Raw genomic sequence first — 19,700 nt, forward strand, 5'->3', positions numbered from 1 at the left:
TCCGATTCACTGAGATGAGTAATGGCTTTTCATAATCTTCTGTACAGAACAAAGGCTCCTGCAGACTTCAATGAATTCATCAATAAGGGAAACACCCCCCATTGGATGTCTTTCACATCCAAGGGAACTGATTTTCATGAATGAATGAATACAGAGAGAGCATCATTTTTAAACGAAAGGTTTAGTTATGGTGTTGTTCATCTTATTGGTAAAATGTCTTTAAAGGAAAGGGAGACTCTTTACATCCAGAGGTAAATAGTAATTTTCAAGTAATCTGGAATTATTATTACCTCCACCAAGGAGGTCATGGCAATTATTAGTTTGACTTTCATCAGGATTACATCAAAAGTACCTAATGAATTTTGACAAAACTTACGCTATGGAAGATTGCGTTAAATTTTTGAGGTGATCCGGATCGATTTACTGATTCTGGATCAATTTCAATAATGAAAATAATCCCGATCGCTCATCATTGACATTTTTTTTTTTTGTAATGTACCAATATTTAGGAAATTTGACTGAGTTATGTCGGGTTTGTTCCTTAATTATTCTACTGAGTTTAATCAGGATCAGATCCAGGTTGCACATTTCCTCTGTTTTTTTTTTTTTTTTTTAAATGAGGGTACCCATATACTTTTCGACCTACTGCGTTGTTATTAAAATGAATTGACATTTCTTAAAAGCCTTTAAAGTGTGAATGATCAGGGCACCATGACCCAGATGTGTTCATATTAGGTCTTTATTCCCAATGGAGCCAATATTATTGCATTGTATAGTATGGATGGATGGGTAATTGGATTGATGCAATGGATGGATGATAGTAAATAAAAATAAAAGGCAAGGGTGCTTTATTCATCATTGAATGACAATATATTACAGATTGCTGATGTCACTTGGGCCGCAGCCACTGTAACATTTGGACAATATTGACCAACTCTATAACATGCATGTTTAATGGTGGGGGAAACCACATTTCCCAGGGGAAACCATCGCAGATCCAGGCAGAACAAGCAGTCTCCGCACAGAAACACGTCCATCCCCACCTGCCAAAACCAAAGCCTAAAATCCATTCACTGTATGTACCTACAGGCACGGCTGCAGCTTTTACTGTTCTGATAGAGATACGAGCTTTACTGCGCTCTACACAGCCCAAGATTTCCACTAATAGAAACTTTCAATATTTGATGAGTTCTGGCCTGAAGACATGCGTGTTGCTGACAGTTCATTCAGATGAATAACTGTAACCAGCCTCAGGTCGACATGGTTTAAACAATACATCAAGTTTGGTTCCCTGGGCGTAACAGATTCTTTACCACCAGCACCCTGCTCATAACACTTCATGTTTTGCATTTAAAATGAAGACCACAACAATTCATTGTATTAATGTTTATTATGACAATTACATTTGAATATCCTTAATTGTTTAATTATGACTTTAACACACAAATACAAATAGTTTGATATTTTTTTGTTAATTCATGTTATATTCTGTTTATTGTTTAAGGGAAGGAGTATTTATTAATGGCCGATTGCCATAATAATGCCAAGGTACCACGTCCAAGTGGAAAAGCAGTTGTCAACAAAACTTCTAATAAACCAGGGATATTTTGATTCAATAATCACAGACAAGAATAGGCTTTACAAATTATCATCAAAACATTTAATGGTGCACAATAAAAATCAGTGAGATAATGTATTTGAATTAAAAAGTAATTAAAGTTGAACTAGTAGATAATCAACACCAGTATATTTAAAGGAAATAATGCTAACTAAATAGTGAACAAAGATAAATAAAGAAAATGAAAACACTCAATCGAGAAAAGGAGTAAATAAGGAAAAGAAAGAACAAAAAAATCCATTAAGGTGTGAGGCTGCGTGTGTGCATGTGGGTGTAATCGATTTGTATATGAGACATGTGCAGACAAGAAAAGGCTGGTACAAGCCTTTTGATGTAGTGGGTAAGTGTAAGAGATGTTGACGTTAAAGGTAAAGATAAGCTTGAGACACTCTTGATAACACAATGTCTTGTTTTGACAATCCCTTGGCAGATGTTTCTGTGTTGAAGGAGGAGGTTACCAACACCTTTGATATGTTGGTAACAAAGGGTGACAACACATAGTAAATTTAGCAGTGTTACATATGCCGTGTTGAAGTTCATTGACTCTTTCAGAATTGCTCGAATGCCCTCCAGTGTTGCTAAAAATTTCCGTAATTAAAACGCACGGTAACAATTAGACTCTGGAAAGCTCCGCCCACCTCTTCCTCGTTCAAACAGCTGAGACGTCTGTGGAGTGAAGGTTCAGTTGCAGAAAGGTGAAGATTCAGTTTGAGTATTAATTCAAAATGATTAGAGGAGGTTTAGTCCCCTACAATTGTGATGTCACAATGCATTTTCTATTTATATACAGTATATACACAGGTGCAGGTGTTGCGTTATCAGCTTTTTATCCTGTGCCAGAAAGGAGAATCTGCAGCAACACCAACCACAAGACAGAGTTACAGTATAGACCAGGCTTGGGAACTGGCAGCCCCGGGGCCACATGCGGCCCTCGGTTTAATTTTGTGCGGCCCCCAAAACAAAATTGTAATTCATGAAGTTGGAAGTTATACGAAGAACAAGATGATACACAAAACTCCAGAAACACAGAAAACAGCAGCAAAATGCACATAATGTCAACAAAAGTACACAAAATAATAACAAAGACACACTAGACAACCACTTAAACACAAAATGACTACATATACAAAAAGACTTCAAAGACACACAAAATACACAAGAAAAATACACAAACAACAATAACACCAAAAATATTACAAAAACAGAAATTTGCTATATTGACAAGAAAATAGACTAAATGAATTAAAAAAACACAAAAAATGTCTAAAAACTCAAAAAAACACCAAGAAAACCCACACAAAAGGTCATTATTATCCCCCGTCACAAAGTGTGGAAGGGGCATATACTGGAGGTTAGAGCTTCGTCCGTCCGTCCGAGTTAAAGGGGACAGCTGTTCTCAAACTGTTTAAGATAGGATAACAATCTTGATACCCTGAAGTGTGTGGCTTCAGGGTATCAATACCTTGAAGGAGTTCGAAAATGAGAAGTGTGCAATTAGTTTTTCCGGAGTTATTGCCCTTGTTTCGTTTTCTTTTACTCTGTTCGAGGTATCTTCAAGGGGGACAGCTTTTCTCAGAAACTGTTCAAGATACGATAACCAAATTCGGTGTGTGGCTTCAGGGTATCAATACCTTGATGGATTTCGAAAATGAGAAGTGTGCAATTATTGTTTTTCTTTACTCTGTTCGAGGTATCTTCAAAGAGGACAGCTTTTCTTTCAGTTTATATTCTGATGTGATAATATTTTCTTATGTATACATCTAAATTCTTAGATTTAGGACATTTAGGAACAGATTGTGAGTTATAATGACAACCAATCTGGCAGGGTTGATGACTATTTCTTTTGGTTCTAAATGTTACTATAAATGTCGATAATGTGGCTCTCATATCAGACCATTGCATTATTGTGGGCCCTGCTCTGAGAGAAGTTGCCCATCACGGGTATAGACATTCCTTTTCAGTCTACTGAACTCTGTCTTTTTTTCACTGCGTCTCTTTCATACTATGGTTTTTGTGTGTGGGTGACTTCCCAGAGGGCCCTCCTGGAGCAGAAACAGAAGAAGAAGAGGCAGGAGCCACTGATGGTCCAGTCTAACGTGGATTCGCGCTCTCGCGCTCGTCGAACCAAACAAAGCGAGGAACAGGCGCCGTTGGTGGAATCCTACCTCAACAGTAACAGCAGCACCATCTACCACGGTCAGTGGGAATGAAACATTAGTCAGATCAATTCATTGATTAAAAGTGGAGTTTTACTCTTCTTTGGACTCGTACTATAATACATTTCCCTCATAGTCAAAGTTTAGCTCACTTACACTCAATTAACCATTTAAATTACATATATATAGTTATCATATAAAGGCTGAATGTTGTGCAACTCGTGCATGTAACACTAATTGAGAAATTCTACACCCAAAGAGTTGCAAATACATAACAACGTCTCCACTCTGGAGAGGTTGTTATGTATGTCTGGGATTGATGTGGTCTTCTTATTCACACAATAAAACCAATGCAGAGCTTTTAAGCCCTTGTTCTCAGATGTATTTTTATGCTCACAAGCACATATTGTAACATTTGCTTTTTAAGTCCATTATACAAAGAGATTAATTAATAGGGAGCCATATACAGTAGCTTTGCAATTTACCTTTCATATAAGCTGGGCTTTCAGTCTGAAATGAATGTAACATACAATGGTGTCATTATGTCCCTGATTAAAAGATCTCCTGTCAATTTACTTTAGTTTTTTTTTTTTTTTTTGCCTTGTCTGCACATGCTGTCGAAGGTCAGCACTTCATGAAGTGCAATCTTTTTAGGAGAACAATGCATGTTTTGTTATTGCAATTAAATAAATGAATTTATTTGATTGCATAAGTGTAACCATCAAGAGCCCTCCTTAAGGAAGGATAAGAAACACTTTATTGAAGGGAGGATATAAAAAGAGAGGGCAGTGTTACACCTGTGTGAGGGGGATGGGAACAGGGAAGAGGGAGTCAGGGTAGGAAAATAGATGGGGTGGGGAGGAGTCAACTGTGAATTCACTTTAGAAAGGATTCATTTCTTACGTGCTTTTTAATGCTGGATGAGTAGTAGTAATCAGGGTTGGGGTAAATTCCATTTTTCAATTACAATTACATCTTCAATTATCAATGTTCAATTACAACTCAGTTATGATTACGGTGCCCAGCAGTTTTTCCAATTAAAATTACAAGTCATAATTTCCAGCTGAAAGTCAATTACAATTATATTCTCAATTACTAAAGTTCAATTACAATTAATCACAATTACCAAACCTGTAATAAATAACCCCATAAAATGAAATCTAACCTTTCTCTTGTGTTAGCTTTCTGTTAGCATCTCTTATGATAAATCAGCTGTAAAATACACTAAAAAATATTATCTATCATCTGATTTGTCTCTTGGTTTCCTTATTAGGCTTCCTAATCAGTGAAAATATTTGTATTAATATTTTTGGTGTGGGCATCTGAAACATATTTTAATAATTAACTACATATGTGTAAGCCATAGAACTGTAACATGGTTCCACAGGTTTGTGTTTAATTAAATTGTAAATGACAGCTTTTTAAATAATTTCCATGCCAATTACATTTACAAAGTCAATTGTCTGAACCCAATTACAATTCAACAGCAATATTTTTTAGAATTGTAAATATGTCATAATTGTAATTGATTACCAATTACATGATTACATTTATAAATGACCGGAACCCTGGTAGTAATACTGACAAGCACATGTGTAAAATGCAATATTTTCATCTCCATTTCTATAATTCAGTGCAAGAGGCCGAACACGTGGATGTGAAGGTGACATCAGAAATGCAGCAGCCTCGCTCAGCCAAGAAGGGTAAAGCCCCGCCCAGCTCTACCCCGCAGGCCGGCAGCGACAAGAAAGAGAGGAAGGGGAAACACAAAGGTCAGCCTGCCCGTGTGGAACTACACTACTAGATCATCACACAGAGCATAGAATGACGAAACACACATTGTTTCCGGTCTTTGCGTTAAACTTTCATATTGTCCCCGACTCCAGCTGCTTGTTTGGTCCCAGTTGGCCAAGCTTAGATAATGTTTAGCCTTTAGAAACTGATTCAGAATCAGAGTTTTGATCTGGATCGCCTCTAAATTTAATGGAATTTCCCATGGCTTAAGGAAGGGGTGTCAAACTCATTTTAGTTCAGGGGCCAAATACGGAGCAGTTTAATCTCAAGTGAACCCCAGATTTTAGGTTGGAGTAGTTTCAACATTATTGTGTATAGTTTGCACTTTCACATTTAAAATATATCTAAATTATGTAAGGAAACAACAATATCTAAGCAATCAATGACAGATATCAGTCCCTGCAGGATATTTACTTTAAAATTCCCTCATTTTGTGACCAATTTTTATTTAATTAGAGTACATTTTGTGGAATAATTTAAGGAAATTTTCTTTTAACAGTTTCAGATTAAAAATGACATGTGACACATGCACAGGAAGACTGTGAGCCTGGCAAATATTGTGGAGTTTCATTGAATTGGCTAAATGAGATTAATTTGGTAATTTACTCGATGATTCATGTTGTCTCTTTTACTTTCTCCTGCTGGCCACATTAAAGGTTCTAAAGGGCCAGGTTTGGCCCCTGGGCTTTGAGTTTGACACATGTGGCTTAAGGTCTTTATTTGGGTAAAATTTGGTCAAAATCTGTGAAGTACTTTAGACGTAATCTTATCAAAACATAACCAGTCTATACTAAAGCATCATCACTTGTGTCTGCTTGCTTATTCTTGGCACCGGTATTTGTTATCTAACACTTGATCTAATTTGCATTTATTTAAATTCATGCTATTTTAATTATAATAATAAAATATGTTCATTATTATTACGTAAACTGATCGTTTCTCAAGTACATATCAATACATTTTTAATCCATGTGCCTGTGTTATGTGTGGTTTACAACGCTGAACATTGAGCATGAAAATTAGAAAAACAAAAAATGTCTTTGCACTCAACTTAATTTTCACTGTTCTAAAATATGTAATTTCACATTTTATTTTATTTTATAAGCTTTGAAGAAGAATTATCAGACATTGACCTTTTTAGGCCGGGATACCGGACTCAAAACACCACTCACCTTGTTCTTCTTGTTCTTGTTCTTGTTCTTGTTCTTGTTCTTGTTCTTGTTGTGTACACTAGTTAAAATCGCTACTCCTCTGTTATTCGTGAACTGATCGGTCTGAAATTTGGTAGGTATAATCTATGGATGTGTACACATAGCCCGATTTTTGATTGGGGGCCCAGGGTGGCCTCAAGGGGCTCCAAAGAAAAGAAAGTCGATTTCTCACTTATTTGCGAGTGAATTATTACGACGGTTGGTGGTACCGAATCATTGGCACATACCAATATATAAATGGGGCCCATTACCCCGTACGTGTCACGTGGGCGCCAGGGAGACCCATTTTTCAAATGACTACTCCATTAGTTCTCGTTAGATTGGAATGCAGTTTGGTATGAATACTCTATGAATCAATATGATGAGATGCCCAACCCCCATTTCCGGTAATTTTCAAATTTATGGGAACATAGTCATGTGATATATGGTTTCAAAGGTAATTCAACTTAGATTATGATTATGCCTTACACAATTTGTTTAGGGGCCCGAGGAGCCCACCCCCGTTTTTTCGGTAATTTCCATTACAATCGTTTTGTCATTTATTTGTGAGTCAAATATTGCGACAGTTGGTGGTACCGAATCATTGACACATACCAATATTACTCCGTATGTCAAATGACTACTCCTTCGTTAATGCTCGTTGAATCGGGCTGTAATTTGACATGGATTAGTGGATGTCAAGAGCCTCTCTGTGTAACCAAGTCACTTGGTACATTCTCTTTGGTGTGGAGACGTTCCGCGGGCCCGGCCATAGTTCATCCAAACTTGTTTCATTAAAGATTACATTTTCACCTATTTTGTTGAAATTTTGTTGCGATGATGATCCCCTCAGTGAAAATGTTACATTCTTAAAAGGGAGACGGAACAGAAAATGTTCCTCACTGGATACTGTAGATGAGGAGCATACATAAACAACTAATAAAAGGTAAAGAGAAAGCACATTTATTCAGGCTTGTTTACAGTGTGCTTTAAACAAATAAGCTCTCATTTGTCTTTTCCCTGCCTGAATTTATTTTCTGTGTGCTTCCATAACATAATAAACATCTCTGATTGGGTTTGTTCCTGTGACTCAGCAGCGATGGACGGTCTGGCCTCCCAGCAGGATGATGGTCACATCCAGATCCTGACCGTTGGTCACACATTGACCCCTGAGGATGGAGAGGTAGAGCCTGTAATGAGCTGCACTCGCTCACAGAGCAAACAGGACCTGCGTGTCACCATGTTAAAGAAAGGTACTCATAAAGCTACCATCTCACATTTTACTGGATTTAAAACTGCTCAGTGCTTGGAAACACAGCACATATTCAAATAAAAAGTGGATTTAATACCTTGGGCAACCCCCCAAACATATCCCTAAAAATTGTATTTCAAGAAGTAGGAAGTAATATTAAGCCCAAAATAATACCCAAAAACACACTCGAAATACACAAATCGACAGCAAAATGCACAAAGTACACAATTTTTTTTATAAATACACAAAATGACTTCTAATACGCAAAATGACAACAAAAACAGACACAACAACCACTTAAAAAAACAAAATAACTACAAAAACACAAAAAAACAGTACAGAATAGCTCCAAAGACACACAAACTGTCAACAAAATTGCATAAAATGACAGGAAAATACTAAAGCAACAACAAAAACCCAGAAAGTGGCCTCAGAAACGCACAAATCAACAACACAACAAATAACAAAAACACACATAATGACAAAACGACAGAACCACAGACAAAGACAAAAATAAAAAAAAGAGAAAACCCTTTTTTTTCCCACTTTGTTAATGCTCTGAGTGGTCATTATTCTAAATCTAACATGAATGTTGATAATGTGGCCCTCGTATCAGATACAATTACATTTTTGTGGCCCTCACTGTGATAGAGTTGTCCATCCCTGCCTTGAAGGGTCAACACTCATATGAGATTAAAATGGAGAGCTACAAAATACTAGACACATGGTTATAGAGTCATGACCGATAGATGTGTCATTGTTGCATTGTATTGTCTTTTTTTGTTTTGTTTTTGTTTTTTTTTAATGAAAATACCTCAGGAGAGGTGAAAAATGACTCAGTCTGAAGCTTAAGTTTACAGAAAAATGAGTTGTCTAACAAAAGATACAAAAATCTAAATATTTAATAAACTGTAAAGTTATACATTTAAGGCTGTAACCAGTACTCACAATATTTGTGCTGTCATACATACATGTCACATACATATAAAGGGTTTATTTGGTATAATGCATGTCAATGCTCTAAAAATCAGAGGGTTTTTTACACATTTTTTTTTTTTTTTTACACTATCTTGTTTTACTTCCCATAAAGGTATATCGAGCAGTATGAATTTTGATGAAGAAGAGGATGATGACGATGAAATAAGTTCCAGTTCCTCGCAGCTTAATAATAGCACAAGGCCAGGCTCTGCCACGAGCAAGAAGTCAAGCAAGGTAAAAATCCTTTTGACATGTTTTACTTAACTGATCTCTGTGCTTCCTATCAGTCAGCACACTGAACTCTGGGATGTCTTCATCGCTCCTTGGTGTTTATTTATTATTCCTGCTCACATCTGTGGTCGTTTTTGTGAATGTAACGAGGGGCTGCCGTGTGTAACAGAGGTTTACAGTGCTGCCTCACAGCTAGATAACACTAAATTGCAAACTTGCAACTGCAAAAGTTAAGGCAACTCCTCAATACCCGGCGTGACATACACACAATGCACTTCCCTATCACTACTATATTACCCATAAGCCACCATGCATTACCCGTGAGCCACCGCGCTTAAAGGTGCAGACTCAGGTACAGCTCCTATTTTCATATTTTTTGGTATTTTCTCATTTTTGGTCATCCAGAACATCACCAAAATTTTATCTTGTAAGTAAGCAAGTAATCGTTATTTATAGAGCGCTTTTCACAGGTAAAAACCCCAAAGTGCTTTACACAAATTTCAGTATCATCCCGTCTAAAGAGAGCATGGATGAATGGTAACAAATAACATGGGAGACAAGAACGGGAGAACTGTGGGTTGCCAAGGGCGTTGGAGGCGCTCTGTATTTAGATGTCCATCAACATTTCCTGAAAATTTTAACCAAATCCGTTCATAACCTCTCAAGTTATCTTGCTAACAGATGGACAGATAAACGTAGGGTAAAACATAACCTTCCGCTCTGCGCTTGGCGGGGGTAAAGTAATAATATTGAGAACTTATAGGGAGAGATTTGCTCACTAATAGATCCACAATTCTCACATGTATTTTTGAGATTGTAACGTGTTTTTCAGATTCATCAATCAATTAAGATTATTCAAAAGTTTTTGTTTTTTTTTGTCAAACCAAGAGTGGTACTGTGATCAAGGAAGGCTGCAGTGATTGTGGTGACACTGCAGTAACTACCAGTGACGTTATTAGATATTATTATAGCATCTGTGTTTGTATCGGTAAATGGAATTCATCTTCAGCAAAGACTTCAATACTGCCCCTTAGTGGAGGGGTGGTGCTTTACACACAGCTTTGTGTGTGTGAATCCAAGCAAAACTACATTGCGTTTGTCTCAAAAACAAATGCACGTGCCGCCGGATCCACAAACGCACTTCACTCAATTTACAAGCTCACATGAAGATTGTTTTCACAAACCCTTCAACTCTCAGACAGATCCATGTGGTGATTTATAAACGTCGTGCCAGGTTTTGCTGCTTTCAGCATGTTAAATTAATGAACAAAATGCACACCAACTCCCAAGATTCATTTCACCAATCAGTGGTCATAATTTCAATAACTTTGCTCCTTATTACTGCCTAATCTCTTTTTTTTGCTAACCTCAATCTTCAGCTCATCATTTGATCCTTTTTTAGACACTGTGTTCTCATTTGCTGTCTCAGTAGACAGTTTGACATTCATTCTGTTTAAATGAAATGCATCACATACTTCACACAGATCCTTCTGGCTCTGGTTGGGCCTTTTTACTCCCACAGGAAGTGGCTTCGGCACCCACTCCACCTGTCAATGAACTCTCTATTGATGTAGACGACCTTGAAGAGTTTTCTCTGCGGCCTGCCCGGCAGGGGATCAGGGTGAAGTGCAGAATCACCAGGGACAAGAAGGGCATGGACAGAGGCATGTATCCCACCTACTACCTTCACCTGGAGAGGGAAGACGGCAAGAAGGTGAGAGGTGACGTGCAGTGTACTCCTGTAAACCAGTGCTTCTCAAACTTTTTTGGGCTCAAGTACCAAGTATTTCTGAATCACAATACCCCCTTTTGTCTGACTACAACATTTTGCTTAGAAAACTATGTAAAAACAACTATAGAGCATAATGAGGGAATGAACGAGTGATAACACACATTTTAAAGAATCTCATTTGATAAATAAGTGGACAGAAACAATATTTAGCATAGTGGTTCCCAACCTTTTTTTGGATCCTGACCCACATTTTTTTCTAGAGTTTTCGATCATGTTTGTGCTCAGGTATTATTATTTAACTAGATTTATATTTCACCAAGTGAAAGTATAGAAATATAGTTGTTTAATATTGTGTGTTGTTTTAATAATAAAAAAGAATAATAGTAAAACAATTCAAAAATCTATTTTAAGTTTTCAGAAATTTCAGATGACCCCATTTAAACTACAGGCGTCCCCACATGAGGTCCCAACCCCAAGGTTGGAAAAACACTGATTTAGTGGCTCCTGAATAGATTTTTTTTTAATATACCATTCCCAGTCATCTCACGCCAGGGGTGGGACCAAGACTAACACTTTATTTGTAATTTGTACCCCCTGTAGTGCTACGCATTTGAGAAATGCTGCTGTAAACTATGGGTCACTGACACACACACACACGTAACAACAACAAAAAAAGGTGATTGTTTCTACAATGAAATAATATTTCTTGTGCAATAACTGGCCCTTACAAAAGTATCAAAGATAATCTGAATGCAGATGTTAAAATTGGATTAATGATTAATTAACGGTGCAGCACTACTTTTAAGCAAAAACTATGAAGACCAATCTTAACGTAGTCGCTTACTCAGCTACTAAGCTACTACAGTGTATCGTACACTGACATCTCATAGGTATAGACTTCATCACTTCTCTGTTTTTTCAGTATTTCCTGTTCCTTCTTGCTGGCTTGTCATCATTGCTAAGTGAATAGAAAATACTGCACTGGATTGTTCTGCAGCCTCAGAGACATTTACTTTTCACTAAAACACTTCAATGTCAGATATGCCTAAACACCAATTTTAAATTTGCTTTTAGAATAACAAACCATGCAGCAAATCCATCCTGACACCACACAGTGTGTATATGCCTTATTTAGGAAAAAAAAAAAAAATCTAAAATAATGATCGTCTAATAATTTGATGCTCTAAGTGGAATGAAGAGAAGCCTTTGCAAATGTCTGTGTGCAGACAGGAAGAGGTGGTTAAAGACAATGTTTGTTTGATGTGTCACAGATTTTTCTTTTAGCGGGCAGGAAGAGGAAAAAGAGTAAAACATCCAATTACCTCATCTCCATTGATCCAACTGACCTGTCCCGAGGTGGAGAGAGTTTTATTGGTAAACTGAGGTGAGTCAACAGCAACAAAGAAATATTTACCTCTAGTCTTAGCACCATTTTGTTCGAACATTAAAACCAAATGATTTTCTTTATAATCAAATTTGCACGCTCATGTTGCTATTCATTAGAATGTCTTGCACCTTTTCTGCTTATGAGAAAATCTATCTATCTATCTTTCTATCTATCTATCTATCTTTCTATCTATCTATCTATTTATCTATCTATCTATAATGCAAGAAAGGTCTGTGTGCATCTATGTGCGAACAGACACCCCGAGGCGGTGTCGGAAACTTTGTCAACGGCTTCCAAATACCTTGGGTTTGACTTCAGAGTGTGAGGGGGCGCTAGCGCACCATCTATATATATTTCACTGCACAGCTCCTTACCCAAGCTAGAGTCACGTGTTCGGCCAAAGCCAATCGCTGCGCACACAGCAAAGCAGACAAGGACCGCAAACACAGGAGTGAGAGAGAGGAAGATAGTATAGACCGGAGAGTGGGGTGGGTAGTCTGAGCAGCCGCACTCACACTGATACACTAGCAAAGCTCTCAAGTCTCACTGATTGGGTCTGATGTGAGTCACTGATGTGCGTGCATGTGCGCGGCTGAAACACACACACACACACACACACACACACACACACACTAAACGACAATAAAAATATGAAGATGACTCAAAATATACTAAAACTAAATATTTATACAAAAAATACACAAAATAACAACAGAAATTCACAAAACTACACCAAAAAAGATACAAAAATACACAAAATGACTCCAGAATCATACTACAAAAAATGCACAAAAACACAACAGAAAACATACATTACAGGAAAATACACCAAACAAAAAAATATATAAAAATGAGTAAAAAAAAAATACAACAAACACATTTATCATGCGTATGTCCCATAGAATTAAACCAGGAAAATCGCCCACGCTATTTTACTTTGCACCCGCAAATATATCTTTTTATAACACTACAGAGTACAGAGTAAGTACACCTCTTTGTACATCCAACCTTCAAACACATACTCATTTGGCCATAATTGACTACTTAAGCTACCACTATATCAATTCATACTTCAGACGGGCACTGTACTAGTGTTTTCAAATGTGGAAGAATATAATTGACGTCATTGTATGAACTGTCAGTAATTCATCAGTCTGGGCTCTAAATGTCCATGTAAAAGGTTAATTAAAAATTCTGCCAGCGGGTGTGTGTGACATTGATCAGAAAGTGAGAAGGGATCTAATCCACAGAGACAGCTTGAGGCCATTGTTAGGAGCTCCATGGAAACACCTCTGGAGTGTAATCAAATCTGGCCCTGTGCTGCCTTTTCATTTCCAGAGCTGACCTGAAAATTGGTCAATGCAAGGCTGCAATCGCTGCAATCATAGCTTGGCTTGAATGATTCAGGTGAACGGTGAGCTTTTATTAGGAACATCTCTGCATGCCCTCAGGGCTTTGGCTTAAAGGGGTGTGGCCAAAAAGAAGCATCCAATCTAAGCAGCAATAAGACTCCAAAGTATAATGGGACAAGATTCCAAAATGTGCTCATGACCAAATCCATGATTTATAATTCTTGTTATTATTATTATTATTATTATTATTATTATTATTATTATTATTATTATTATTCAAGCTACAGTAATAGGGTTTGCATAATCACTGTTGGAAAAACCCAATACGGTTCTTTGTTACCTGACGGGTCTTAAAGGTCCAGTTTTATGCTATTTTTCACCCATCTCCAATTGTTCTAAGAACTCCAACAACGTAGTATTTGAGGTTTATTTTCCCAAACGCGCATGTTTTCTGGAGTTTTAGCCCTCTGAAAAGTCACTGTCAGACCGCTCCTAAAAACAGGCTGTTTTTTGGGCCTTCATACATATGCAAGAGTGGGCGTAAACACACACTGCCTCAGCGCGTGTGTTTATCACAGCAGCAGCAGTAAATAACAGTTTTTCTTCACCTCCTCATCTCTTCTGACCACAGAAATAGTCACATTGAGACAATAGTCCATTGCTTTGTCCTACCGCTGTCACATTGGGTCACAAACACATCAAATTATGTCATGAAGGCAAAACGAGGCAGTATACAACTACTAAATGTGAAACTGATTGTGAGTCTGTGGTTTGGTTCATCTACTGTATATACTGGATTATCTATCTACTGAATGTAAATATACTAACTGTGATATCAATCTGCCTTCACCATGTTTGTTTTACCTGTAGTTGGTAGTTTGATAGGGAGGAGCGAGGATTGTCAAGAGGAGTTGTTTTCACCATATGAGTCACAAGGCGAGAAAAATTCAACTCACCCGTTAAGAGCTCGCTTTTTATGTGGAATAGCAAGGGAGGGAGGAAACAGAAGTTTTTCAACTTTGGTCCTCTCATTGAGGCTAAAGGAATATCACTATAGCAAAACATTTATTAAGTGATTTTTTTCATAATACCTCCCCTTTAAATTATTTTTTTGCAGATCAAACCTAATGGGAACCAAGTTTACAGTCTATGACAGTGGTCTGAACCCCATGAAAAGCACCAGCATTGAGGCCAGTACCCTTCGCCAAGAGCTTGCAGCGATCTGCTATGTGAGTGTGTAAAAGTGATTAAAATTCTGTTGTAGTTTTTTAATTAATGTGACAATCAAGTGCTCTTTAGGTGCTGAACGTTTGCCAGATGAACATTGAGAAGAAAATCATTTTCTTTGTCTATTTCATCCAAGGAAACCAATGTTTTAGGTTTTAAAGGACCACGCAAAATGAGCGTCATTATTCCTGGAATGAACATGGATCATGAGCGAGTCTCTATTTGCCCAAGAAATGTATGAACTGAGCTCAATAAAAATAAAACAGCCCATAATTTTATAATGTTTGTCATCTGAAGCGGTTCCCTTTTCTCATCACAGGACCACGAATCACTTTTGGCAAGGTGGCAAAACAAGAGCACAGAGAGTGTGATCGAACTGCATAACAAAACGCCTGTGTGGAACGATGACACACAGTCCTACGTGCTCAACTTCCACGGCAGGGTCACTCAGGCTTCCGTCAAGAATTTCCAGATTATTCACGACAATGATCGTAAGTTCTTATAGGAGTTGATGAAGTCTGAAGTTGAAAACAAATACAGAAGAAAGAAAAAAGAAGGAACAATAACATTTCATACAGCAGTTAAATGTGTTTGAATTCAGTCATGTTCTCTTTAAGGGAACCATTTGCATGTACAGTATATTTGTATTTATTACTGTTGTAGCGGTTTTAATAAATGAGACAGACACAGGGTTTATTTTGTCAAAAGGTTCACCAACTTTCAATCCGTGCCTCAGTGAATCTGCTGCTGTTTGCTACTCTCAGTGTTATGTATGTTGCTGATAGCGATAGTCAAAACGTGGCAGAGCTTCCTCAGGCATATACTGTACCTAGGTGAGTGCTATCAGTACACAATGATATCTGACTAGAACTGACCAGGACAGAGTTCTAATTCCAGCAAGTTCATGTTGTCTTCTTTGTTTAAATATATGTTAAGGTTTTGTTTATTCAGATGCCTTTTTTTTCAGGAAATTTGCTCTCCTGACTTGTTTTGACTGTCAACTGCCAGTCTTCCTCATAGATGATTGCTTTGATGTATCTCTACGAGTTCTTACATAAGGGAAGCATCAGAGCATCTTCTGATTGATTTCATGTGTCCTTATGAGTTTTTTCTGGGCGTGGCCAACCTGACAGTTCTCTCAGGTTGGCCATGCCCCCTAGAAGAGAGGCCTAGGTGTTGGAGAGTAAAAATGCTTCTTCATCCCTGATGATGTTAAAGCTCCGCTCCCTGATCTCGATGGCTTCTTTGATCCAGCGTTTGTGTTTGTTTCTTTCTGTTCCAATTATTTTTGCACCGTCTCAGTCCATGACGTGATTTTCCTGTGGTGCCTTTTCTTTCCCAATCCTTGCGAGTCGTCCTGCTGTCTCCTTTTCACACTCCCTGTGATGTTTGTATTTCCTTGTAGTAAACATTCCTTCTACAGTATATATGTGTGTTGGCATGACATACATGGAATTTCATATACAGTATTACGTTGCATTTTTTGTCTTGTTCTATTTTGTTTTTGGGGTGAACTAGCAGCTGTCGGAGTTTGGTGTGTGATTTTAAGGTTGTGTTCATTGCGTGTCATGTCCGGGTGTCGTAGATGTCTCAAAATCTGCCCTTGCAAAGGGAGTAACAGTGTGCTTAAAAGTGTGACAGAGCTATTTGTTGAAAGCAAACATTACTAAATGATGTCACATTGAGAGCTTTTATACCGAAGCCCCCAGACATGCCTGTGTGTCTTAGTTTTTCCTTTTCAAAATTAACTTTGCCAATCTCCAGGCATGTATTGTTGGAATTGAACACAGTCCCTGAATATAGCTCAAGCTATGCTGATCCAAAGTAGCTTTTCTTAGAGGAATTTTAAAAAATCAATTAAAAAAAATCAAACAACCATTAAAGGCAGGGTAGGCGATTTTCAAAAGCTAGCATGATTTTGAATGTAGCCTCCCTGATGGCTCCGCCTTTACCCCCCTCGCCCCTCCCCTCTGAGCTCCGTCTCACTCACATGCATGCGCACAGCTGCTGCTGAAGAGGACCTCAGCTCATCGCTTGTATTGTGTAGAAACTACGTTGTCTCATGTCTCATCCAGCAGTAAGTAAACAATAAACTTTACCATCATATATGTTAAAAAAGACGTGACCAAAAACTTTCAGTGTGAGCTTGTGCATGTGAGGAATCGAGAACAAGCGAGGAGACAGGGAGACGTGATTGGTTAAAAAAAAACGTTAGTTTTTTCCCATTGGTCGACGTTATTATAGGTTTACAGCTGCTACAGATGACAGGTTTTCTCCGTTCCTTTTTCAGAGCGCATAAGATCTTCATTTCTGTCAGGACATAAAGACAATTTCAACCAAAAACTTAAAAAGCGTATCTGGAAAAAAATGCTTACTTTAGCTTTAATCTAACCGATTTTTTAATTTGAGTAAAGTCAGGTTATTTTAGGTCCAGTTCTTGACCAGTACTTGTCATTAGTCCTGGTTATTTGTGGCCTCTGAATTAAGATGAGCACACTACTTCTTTTTTCATCCACAGCTGACTACATTGTGATGCAGTTTGGTCGGGTGGCGGAGGATGTCTTTACCATGGACTATAACTACCCAATGTGTGCCCTGCAAGCCTTTGCCATTGCCCTCTCCAGCTTTGATAGCAAGTTAGCCTGTGAGTAGATGGTCAGCGTCAACTTCAGTTTGTAACGGCTCCATTAATGGCCTCTAAAGAAGGACAAGGGATGGTTTTTTTTTGGAGATAAAGATATCCAAATCACCCAGTATACCTTGGACGTTCTGCACATCCCAAGATGCTTTACGAGCCTCAAGAAGTACGTGTGTGTGTGTGTGTGTGCGCGTTTTCTGAAAGTGTCTTGGCCTACGGAGTAAACCAAGCACAAAAATTGGATCCATTTTTAAAATAGTATTCTGTTGTTTTGATAAGTAATTTTGTACCATAACTGCATCATGAAAACCAACACTGTTTCTTCATGTAGTGATTATATAAAGTTGATTGTTCTTTATATGTAAATTATAACTAACAGCTGCACATTTTCAAACTCTAAAAATCGATCTCATTTGTGTTGCCTACTGCACTAAAAACACTATTTCACACAAGCTAAGAGAATGGGAAATGACATGCATGTCATTGCGTATTAATTTGGTTTCAGTATTGTTTTTTGTTTTTTTTATACTTATTCAAATAGTCGTCTTCTATCATTTTCTCCACCATCACTCATCGTACGTCCACAAAGCACAGGAGTTATTGCTACAAGAGAGTACCACTTGTATCCCACTGAACATTAGAGACATAAAAGCATACTGCACATGCTGCATACCATGATACATTATAGTGTCAGTGTTATATATGATTGTATAGGATGATGCCGCACTTTACTTTGAAGTCTGTGATGGATTACATGGCTGTACATAATTTATTGTGCCTTTGAAGACTGATGCCAGTGTTACTCTTCAGCTGAATGATGAAAGCAGCTTGGATTTCTCTTCACTTTTCTGTTTCCCTTTTTTTTTTTTTTAAAAAAAAAAAAAAAAAGAAACTTTACAAATGTAAAAGGCAACAATAATATCAGTTTTAAATCCTAGAATAACATAATATAGCAAAAATCTATTTATTGCAAACTATCCAACTTTTCAGCTGTTTTCTAGCTATTTCTTGATCCAGTTTAAGGTCTGTAATGTGACAGGAGTATTTATTACTGTTGTGTTGTAAACCAGGCAGCGGATGCATGCAGGTGATACTCAGGCTTAGTGATGTGCTCATCTTATGAAAATGAACACTAATTGACTTATTCTCCACATGAGCCTATACATACATTTTGTGCAGACCCGTCACACCTGAAACATGTCTTTAACATCTTACTTTTTCCATCTTTGATTAACTTTGTGCTTCCCAGGCATCACCTGTCTCTATCATGCGACTTATAGCTGTTATGATTTTATTTGAATATTATTAGTTTTACCTTTCTCAGGTAGCTGATAGTATTTTGTATTTTATGACATTTAAAAAAAAAAAAAAAAAAAAAGTGCTGATTTAAGGCAAAGAACAATCTCTGATACCGCTACTGTTACTGTGGGTTACGAGAACATTCTGATCAAATGTTGCTATTCTTGTACTTGCCTGTGTTCTGCTCTGACTATTTTAAATTTCTATTTTAAAATGGTTGATACTGTTGCTGTAAAGCCTGCTTTTCATACATGTTGCCAGGAACCAAAGGTTCTTCCACTATTAGTTTCCAGTGCTCTGTTGTAATGTACAGTAAATGGTGTGAAATTTACTGTGGTTGTTTATGGATGAACAATAAAATATGATAATAAAAAAATACCTTCCTGCCTAAATCCACAACTAAATTAAATATTTGTTGTTGTGTTTTCATACAGAAATATAGATGCTGAGGCTTTAGAAATTCCAGACATAGATGCCTTGACTTGGGGCTGATGCTAGTTGTCCACTTTATACAGTTTAGGATGCAAAATCAAACTACAGATAAGCATTAAGATGTTGGTAATTTGTTTTTAACAATGATTCATTGGCTCCATAAATGACTATGTTTAAAATTGCAACTTTTGCATTGATTCCATATAATAGTTTGAATAAGTGCAAAATTAAAAATGCTGTTTTTGAGATAAAATTCTGATATTTTCCTGACATCAGCTACAATAACGCCAAAATGATGCAATTTTTAAAAATGAACTTTGAAAATGTATTTAGCAAAAATGTCCAAGTACATGTTTACTAAAGTGTTTACAGTGAATCACATTGATGCCCTGTAGGCTCAACTTTCAATAAATC

General features: G+C 37.4%; 1 protein-coding gene across 4 annotated transcripts in view; it reads left to right on the forward strand.

Annotated features, from left to right (window-relative positions):
• tub (TUB bipartite transcription factor) overlaps positions 1 to 19,258 on the forward strand; it is a 55,502-nt gene extending 36,244 nt beyond the window's left edge. For 3 of the 4 annotated variants that reach the window (XM_028473483.1, XM_028473509.1, XM_028473501.1), the window contains 10 exons: positions 3,652 to 3,814; positions 5,409 to 5,546; positions 7,853 to 8,011; positions 9,101 to 9,222; positions 10,742 to 10,933; positions 12,223 to 12,335; positions 14,808 to 14,919; positions 15,054 to 15,152; positions 15,237 to 15,408; positions 17,436 to 19,258. In XM_028473483.1, the coding sequence (XP_028329284.1) occupies positions 3,652 to 3,814; positions 5,409 to 5,546; positions 7,853 to 8,011; positions 9,101 to 9,222; positions 10,742 to 10,933; positions 12,223 to 12,335; positions 14,808 to 14,919; positions 15,054 to 15,152; positions 15,237 to 15,408; positions 17,436 to 17,569 (1,404 nt within the window). In that variant the 3' untranslated portion in view covers positions 17,570 to 19,258. The remainder of the gene's footprint in view (positions 1 to 3,651; positions 3,815 to 5,408; positions 5,547 to 7,852; positions 8,012 to 9,100; positions 9,223 to 10,741; positions 10,934 to 12,222; positions 12,336 to 14,807; positions 14,920 to 15,053; positions 15,153 to 15,236; positions 15,409 to 17,435) is intronic. The other variant, XM_028473492.1, reaches the window with a different exon arrangement.
• The last annotated feature ends 442 nt before the right edge of the window (positions 19,259 to 19,700 follow it).

This window comes from Gouania willdenowi, chromosome 3, assembly GCF_900634775.1.
Source record: "Gouania willdenowi chromosome 3, fGouWil2.1, whole genome shotgun sequence".
NCBI classification, from domain to species: Eukaryota; Metazoa; Chordata; class Actinopteri; order Blenniiformes; family Gobiesocidae; genus Gouania; species Gouania willdenowi.